The sequence below is a fragment of the Eschscholzia californica genome, unplaced genomic scaffold (assembly GCF_041429995.1).
Source record: "Eschscholzia californica isolate CP2 unplaced genomic scaffold, dmEscCali1.0.p SCAF_4, whole genome shotgun sequence".
Taxonomy (NCBI): domain Eukaryota; kingdom Viridiplantae; phylum Streptophyta; class Magnoliopsida; order Ranunculales; family Papaveraceae; genus Eschscholzia; species Eschscholzia californica.
This window is the reverse complement of record NW_028238461.1, coordinates 26,972,333-26,980,804: the sequence shown is the minus strand read 5'-3', so window position 1 is coordinate 26,980,804 and position 8,472 is coordinate 26,972,333. Positions and strand designations below refer to the sequence as shown.

Sequence of the window (8,472 nt, the reverse complement as noted above, 5' to 3'; positions counted from 1 at the left end):
AGTGAATATACCCACAAAATTCAAAAATTCCAAAAATCGAGAAGGGTCTAAATATGACATGGACTAAAATGTTTATCCGGTAGATTTTCAGAAGTTAACAAAAATAAAATCCAAGTCGACCAAACCACACAAATGCTAAAAATTCTTTCACTAATAATCTAAACTCGAAGTGCACGTGACCAACCAATATGAGTATCATTTTGGTTCCGAAAAGACAAGACCTTGATTACTTTCTCAATACATTTCGCCTCGACTGTTGCCTCACGGTCATACGCTCAAAAATTTAAGTCACTCAGAAATAGTTCAATCAATGTGCGAGTATGAATATGAAGAAAACTCAACACATGAAAAAGACGGACTAAAATTTTTTTGTCAACGACTGATCTCATAGGAAGGAAACAACCACTAATACGGAATGGGGAAGCTAACCAACTCTTCTTACCTGATCTACTTTCTAACCGTGCTTCCTAGAGGTCGATAGACTAAGGATGATGAACTAGAACTCTAGAGAACTCGACGTCTTCAAATCTTCAAGAACTACTTTGGGATAAACACTTAAACACAAACAAACACTTTTTTTTTTTTTTTTTTTTGTTTCTTTTTTTCTCTTTTTTTTTCTCTTTTTTTTTTTCAGTACACTAGTACTATACTCAAAATACAAACACTAGTACTATACTCAAAATACATATACTTTCTTGACATTATTCTTTCTTTGGTAATATTCTCTTCCTTTTGCTTCATGCCTTAATTCTCAGGGTTCTAAATGGTGGATCGAGTTTCCATCTTCCTCTAGTTGACACTGTTTTCAAGTTTCCCAGACTACAAGAGTAAGGTTTGCATTCCTGAGGAGATCCCTAGTGGTTGTAAAATGTGAACTCGGGAGATCAAATGAGCTCTTTTGAATATTGCGAGGTTGAGTAGCTCTTCACTCTACTCGGAGTTAGCGCAGAAGAGATCACTCAAAACAAAAAGAAAGGCTCAGAATCTCACATGGGTTAAGTCTCCACTAATGATTAATCAAGTTCTCTCAGAAAAGCCTACTCTTCACCTATCTAACACTCACAAGGCTAGTGCACGGACAACTTCAAAACTCAAAATTCATGGAAAAACCTTTAGCAAACGGATAGCTCGATCAACCAGACTCTATAACTATTAACAAGCAAAAACAACTAGACTTACTTTTTCAGTCCAAAAATTTAAAAAATTTAAACCCTTTTGAATTTTTGAAATAAGGACTTAGCAAAAATTTCAATCCCCTATCCCCAAACTTAAACCGAACATTGTCCTCAATGTTCTGAAGACTATGCAAAAATAATAGGGTAAAGGGAAAGAGATTACCTGATTCCAACGTCCTAACCGTGGGTTGCCTCCCAGAAAGCGCTAAGTTTAACGTCTTCAGCCAGACAAAACTAATGACTCGAAAAAATAGAAAGAATTAACCTACTGGATTACAGAAATGTAACTAACTATAAACCAATAATCGGAACATCTGTGGGTCTATCCAAAACACAAAGTTCTTAGTTAATGATAGTCTCACATTTTGTGAATTGATGATAGTGTAAGTGAGACTATCAAGAAAGAAGGGCAATCCCCAAACTTAGACGACAATAAGGTCGTTAAGTTTGGTACTGCACCAGAGAGATCACAGACTGGATAGAAGGGGTCTTCATATGGATGGTAGACAGAGGGAACGAGTGTTTCAAAATCTACACATGGTTTTGAGGGACAAAATGCAAAGTAGTCTAGAGGACTATCAACGACACCTGGACTTAAATTGGAGGTCTTTAAAACAGGTACTTCGGGTTCCTTCAATGGAGAAACCCTAATATCAGACTCACATTCCCTAGAAGTTGGTTTAGATAAACCTTCGATACTCTCTTTGATCGCGATGTACTCAGGGTCCTTAAAGAATTCTAGATCCTCACCAAAGTCAAGTAAGTCGATGGTCTCATTTAACACATTGATCAACCATGATTCATCGTCCTTAAACGAGTCAGATGACTTCAAATCAACAACATCTTCATGTTGGGACCACGATCTATCCATTTCTCTCTCAATTTTTTTTTTTTTTTTTAAAAATTTTGTCTTTTCAAAACCAAGGAATCACTACGAAGATCCTATAGAAAAACAAGCACAAAAGTACCCACTTATAGGGGATTTGTGGGTGGTCAGAGAAAGTTACCTCTCGTTCAAGACGGGCGACGACCTTTGTAGACGACCCGGGTCACTCTTCCCTCAAGTGTTCGAACCTGAGGCTTCTTTGGTTTCGGTTACAATTTATGCCCTTTAAATTAGGGTCAAAACTTAAATCCAAAAATAAAATTTAGAAAGTCTAAAGTCTCTCTCTCACCAAAAATAAAAATAAAATAAATATAAATTTCTTCTTTTCGACTTCTCCTCCTTGTTGCGCCTTCTCCTTTGCTCCTTAGTGTTCTACACACCAAAAATAGAGAAGCAAGTCATAGTGGCCAAAAATCAAAACTTACCAAAAATAAAAACTTTCCAAGAGTAGAACAAATTTAAAACATAGTCCCCGGCAGCGGCGCCAAAAACTTGATGGGCCTAGAAAGTTTCCTAAATAGGTCACCACCCGCAAGTATACGGGCGTCAAGTAATAGTTCCGGTAAGACCAGTTCATGCCTCAGAGACTAAGCCAATCTATTCTGACTCCTATAGCTAATTTGGATTTACTTCGGTGTAAGATGTTGTGGTGGGAAAAATAATAAATAATTCAAAATGACGGGAACATAAGGTGTAAAGAGAAGTTTTATATGGAGAAAGTCTAGGGTTTCGGAATCCACCTAAATATGCGTAAATTATTGCCTAATTAGTGACAACTCGATCTTCTATAACTCAAGGAGAGACAAATCTATCATCCTCGGAAAATACAACTTTCTTAGAACAAAATATAAAGTTTTGATTTCAAAAATAAATATTCAAGTGATAATCTAACTATTAACTATCAAATCCTAAGCATGAGGCATTTAAGACACTTAGTCTAAACATGAATCATCAAAATATAAGTATAGTTAATGAAAGAAATATCATGAATTTAAATGAGAAAAATCAATTTATCATTTAAAAGTACTTCGAAGATTTTAGGTATGAGTTGAAAAAGTCAGACATTTACGCGATACTAAGATTTCATCCTAACCCTAAATTAGATAAGTTAGCTACTCATCACTAAAGAGATTACAAATTGGCGCGAAACAGAAAAAGAGAAAATAAGCGAATCAGATTCATTTAGATGTTTTAGGTAGCTCTCCACGTCAGTGGAAAGCTCGAAACGAGGGAATAGACCACCATAATCAGCTTGCTAGAGACAAGTCATTTCTACTACTTTGAAGTAGCCAAGAGTCACAATTTAGATGTGATAGAGAAAATCTCATGGTAATTTCTGCATCGCCAACAGCAACATCTAAATTTTTGTGGAAAATCCAATTTTTCTTCGAGTCGGCGGATATTTAAAAAGGTCTTGCTTGTATACAAAATCTTGATTAGAAAAGCAAGATGTAAGATCGGAAAAACTTTCGAAGAAATGTGTTGATATCGACGATAAGGTCAAAAACATTATTTCCTCATTGAAGAAAGTGGGTTGCCAAAAGCAGATACAACCGTCTAAGCATAAACATTTTTCTTCTTCTTATTCAATTTACTATTTCCACTTCCTAGGAGGGGTTAATGCTCTTGGTTGAAGTGAATGCAAAGAAATGAAAGCAAGGGGGAAGGATAGGGTTGAAAGAGAAAAAAAATTGAGCAAAAAGAGAGGATGAAATAGGAGACTGTCAGCCATTTCTCCAAATCCAGATAGGGGAAAAGATACATATCCTGGGACGCTTTGGTTAGGCTTTGAGCGATTTGTAATCTTTCATATTGTTGTTATGTTTGTCAAGATAGTTTTCTCATCTAACCTCTGTAACATCCTTTATCTGTGAAGTTTCCTCTAATCTGGTCACAGGGCAGAGAGGGTCAAGTGGTCGTCCTCCCTTTAGTTCTTCCTTTCATGTTGTTCTCTTCCTCCCTCTCTTAGAGAAGTTCTTTCAAAAGGTACCGGTGCATTAGGTTTCGCTATGCGGAAAAATTTTGGAGGCCATTCATTGTGAAACTCCATAATTCTCTTTGGCCAAACGCCCATTCATTGTGAAACTCCATAATTCTCTTTGGCCAAACGCCCATCTTCGTCTCCATCTTTTTATTCATCTCATCACCATCACCACTGCATCAGCGATCACCTCTCTCTCTTCCTTTCCGCTTCGCCACGAAGGACGAGAGAAGGGTAGTTGTAGGGGTGAAACCTTTTGGGCCGTAGTCCATTGCAAGAGGTGTATTGAAGAGGAAATGAAAGAAGAGAATTGAGAACAATACAAGGTTGCACTCCAGACAATGGCATGTTCATACTCTTCATCATCCGTATTCAAATGTTAGAAACAATTTGCTCATTTCAATTTTCAACACTTGAAAAAGAATTTACATACAAATTACAAGAACCAAATGTAATATACTTAATTCATTACCTCTACAATGAACTTACTACTTTTACTCCTGAACAACTAATTCACCAGTGTATCATTAGATTTTTGTCAAAGAATTGGGAAGCCTCTACGTTCTCATAGATTAAATCTTTTACATGAAATATACATTTATTCCTAATTCCCTAATATGGGATTCCTTTCTTCGTCAATGTCGACAACTAGGAGATGATCATGATCTGAACCATTTGGTCCTTCAGTATACAGTGTTGGAAGGTAAGCCTTGTATGCCGGCAGATACCGTGAAACAAAATCCGCAACCTGCAATATGCACCCACATTATATTTCAGTTTGATGAACCAAAATCATAAGCATGAATGAGGCAAAAATGAAGTTCGAAATAGAATCCCACCTCTTCATCAGACATCCCTGTTTTGCCGTCCTCTCTCATGGCAATCTCTGCCTGAAAAGTTAAAAAGAAGAATAGGTTAAGATAAGAGTGAATTGAAAAAAAAGAGAATAGTTGCACAAGATTGAATCGAACAAGAAAAGTACCTGCAATCGCCATTGATATACACAACTCGGCTCCTTAATCTTGATTATGATCCATGACTTGACGAATTTGTCCCAAGCTTCATAATAAGCTTCTAGATATTTGTTTACCAACTCCAACTAATAACATGAGCCATTGTTTCAATTAAGTCAAACCAACTCACAAAACACAATTTAGGTTTGATATATTTGGAGGAACAACTAACCTGTGGATCAATGGTTTTGACAACTTCAGTTGGAAGAGGTTTGAAACCAAGCATCCAACCTTCAAACAAGACAACCTAAGAACACCATCCAAATCAAACAAAATATTAAGAAATGAAACACCGAGGTTTGATTTTATGAGTGGTAAGGTAGAATAGAGGGTTGACTCTTACCGATAATGGTCCTTCCACCTCCGGCCACAACGATTGATCAAGTCTGTCACCCCTTCCACCATATGCAGACTACACAAGGAACAATCACTTATTAATCTTAATTCTTGACACAAGGCCTATAAAAGAGAACATGGATTTTATGGGGAAGGTACTTACTTTATTGTAACGTGGTAGCTTCATCTTCGTACCTGATTAATGAAACCAAAAAACAATTGAATCAGAATTTGTCAATACGAGAAATAACATTAGAAGCGTACGAATGATATCGAAAAGTAGTTGTTCTTTTTTCATCTAAACATATAAATAATAGGAGGTGATTGTCTAAAGAAAGCTCTCCCCTACAAGTTTACATAAGTAGCTTACCTTCTTTTGTCATTTGGGTTAGAGCCGTTAGTGTTTCAACCGATAAAGCAAGATCATGACTTCCGGCATTTCCACGAAGCTGAAAATTAGATTGATTGATGTTTCAGATGATAGATCTCAACTACTCTATAAAATAAGGTAAAGATCGGGACAGGTTTTGATATCTACCTCTAAAAGTGTATTTCCAGGATGTTGCTCTCTGAGCTTAGCCTATTATTGTTCAAAAATCATCAAAAAGTTATGTAAGGTAATGAAAAAAATTAACATATAAAACAAGCATAATTTGAACTCCTTCAAATAAATTACCTGATCCTCTGCCGTCAAATAGAAATCATCGATCGAAATTGTTGCAGATTTCCTAAATATTAGAGGATTTGAGTCAGTAATTCCAAAAATTTCAAAAGGAATGAATACTTGAAACAACGAAACATGACGAGCACAATTTGAGTTAGGTTCTGATTTACCTGCCCGTAACCCGGAAAAGATAATCTAGAGCGCAAACAAGTGTGGTTTTTCCACAACCTTGTGGAGCACTAAAACCAATCTGCCGAAAACACGAAGATAATAAAAATGTAAGCTTACTACTCAATCGTTAAAAGAACCTCACTCAATTTGAAATAGTATACGTATATATAGACATAGATATATACCACTAGTGGCGGAATCTCATCTCCCTCTTCAAACTTAGCTCTGTGTTGCTCAATTTGATCTTCACACCATAAGAACACAGGAACATAATAGTGATAAACCCTAACTTTTTGAGGGGTTGTTAATTGGAATTCGTTGAACTCGAACATTCTACATAAGTAACCACCGGTTTTGATCCATTTATCGATGGATGATGCGATAACTTCTGGGTTCCAACCTAATATCTTTATAAGTGGACCTGAGCATATAAACTCGAAAAGATCTTCCACAGAAGAAGTAACAGCAAGTGATTTTGGCATAATTGAATGTAAAGGGCTTGGCCTACATCCATTGCTGGTTCCGATATCGTACGACATCGAATTGTCTTGCACCCAAGAACAACTTCGGCTAAGAGGACAACCTGAGAAATATATGATTGGTAAGACATTGAATTACTAATAAAAATTTTAAGTTCTAGATACCCAAATCTCAATTAACCATAAGATTTTCAATCAAAGAAATCAATCTTCATTTCTATGAAAAATCATTTATGTTTCAATCTAAATATCAAAAAATGCCCAATCAGATTTCCACAATTACATGAAACATTATATTTGGGTTCTTATTAAATAGTTAAGAAAGTCATTTTGTCACTACAAGGTGATAGGAAATCAAAGGAAAATTTGTTACAAATTTTATAGAGAAAACAATGATGAGAAATAGAAATCCTACCAAGAATATACATACTGCCAAAACAGAGCCTTTTCCCCCTTAATTCAACCTAATATGCAATAACCTAGTGACCCACATAACATCTATTATGAAGAAATCCAGAAAGAGGGTCTGGTTATAATTTGGGAGACAAAATCATAGAGCATCCAAATTTCTAAGAAATAAGGAAATTATTAGAAGTACCTAAAGGAGGGAGATAAGAAATTGGAATGACATGAATTACCCAAACAAGAAAAGAAGAATCCCCTCAAAACAGAAATACAATTTCCTGACCAATATGATGGGTATAACTAAAAAAAACTTTGTAAGAGAAGAAATTTCAGAAAGAAAGCAAAATCAACATAATAGAAAGCTTAAGAATCAGAATCTAAAATGAAAAAAAATAAAAAGTGGGTGAAGTTGTACCTGATTTTACTGTCTGGGTCGGCATTTTAGTAATGGGGGAGTAAGAAAATGAATTAATAAGAGAAGAATAGAAAGAAATTAGTGTGGATGAATTTGATATTGATGAAGAAAAAATTGTTAGATGAGAATAAGAAGGATGGTAATAAGGATATTTATAGGGTTGAAGAAGAGAAGAAGTCGGATATGGCATAGACTGGGTATGAGATAGAATGTTTAGCATCGTCATCGCCACCTCCTCCTTACTTCTTCAGCCGACCTTTTCTCTCTCTCTACGAAGCTTCTCTCTCTCTCTCTACTTACCTGACTGACTGTCGAACACAATTTATGACACGAATGAAACCCCTACGATACTCTTCATAAACCGTTGGGTTTGGTTGGTGTCCAATATGTCTCAAACGTGTGAAACTACGCGGCTTCCGTTGAATTTCGGCACGTGTTCACTAGTTAGTTGCTATGAATCTGGATTGTTCCACGAACCTCCGACCCGGTTCGTTCTCCTACTTATAGGAAGCCTGCCAATGAAAAGCGCCGTGTCCTTTTGTTCTTCTTCAGCAGTTTGTCTTGCCACTTCCTACTGACTTCGAACTGAGTAATCCCGGCGCTACGGATCCGGGTAGTCCGATGATTCTCCACAAACCATAGGATGCGAAGTAAGGGTTAAGGGGCATCTATGGACGCACTTTGGCGAAAATAGTTCATGTCACATAAGACGGGTTTTAGTGGAATGCGGATTTCCCTGTAAGCAGAAGTCGTTCAACCCATCTGTACAAACAACTTTCTCTCTCTAACATGTTCGATGAAGGATTTAATCCACTTGCTGCATTTTATATGATTAAAGAATGGAAGTATGGATAAGGATGTCAGTGAGAAAAGAAGAGTCAATATCGCCGAATTCTACGATAAACAATTCAAGAAGATTGAAGATGAAATTACAAGTCAAGAGAAAA

At 36.4% G+C, this 8,472-nt stretch overlaps 1 protein-coding gene across 1 annotated transcript; it reads right to left on the bottom strand.

The window, feature by feature from the left end:
* Window positions 1-4,419: 4,419 nt before the first annotated feature.
* Window positions 4,420-7,883, bottom strand: LOC147543939 (D-glycerate 3-kinase, chloroplastic-like). The gene is made up of 12 exons (XM_086633224.1): window positions 7,526-7,883; window positions 6,412-6,809; window positions 6,226-6,305; window positions 6,068-6,119; window positions 5,930-5,971; window positions 5,762-5,840; window positions 5,555-5,586; window positions 5,399-5,467; window positions 5,228-5,302; window positions 5,025-5,141; window positions 4,882-4,932; window positions 4,420-4,790 (listed from the first exon to the last, which is right to left on the bottom strand). The coding sequence occupies exons 1-12, from the start codon at window positions 7,749-7,751 to the stop codon at window positions 4,647-4,649; spliced, it is 1,365 nt and encodes a 454-aa protein (XP_086489350.1). The 5' UTR covers window positions 7,752-7,883; the 3' UTR covers window positions 4,420-4,646.
* Between the last annotated feature and the right edge of the window lie 589 nt (window positions 7,884-8,472).

Coding starts and splice junctions, on each gene's coding strand:
- LOC147543939 (XM_086633224.1), bottom strand. CDS start 7,751: ATGACGATGCTAAACATTCTATCTCATACCCAGTCTATGCCATATCCG. Junction 6,306..6,411: donor ATGAGATTCCGCCACTAGTG/GTATATATCTAT, acceptor TGTTTTCGGCAG/ATTGGTTTTAGTGCTCCACA. Junction 5,468..5,554: donor AGCTACCACGTTACAATAAA/GTAAGTACCTTC, acceptor TTCCTTGTGTAG/TCTGCATATGGTGGAAGGGG.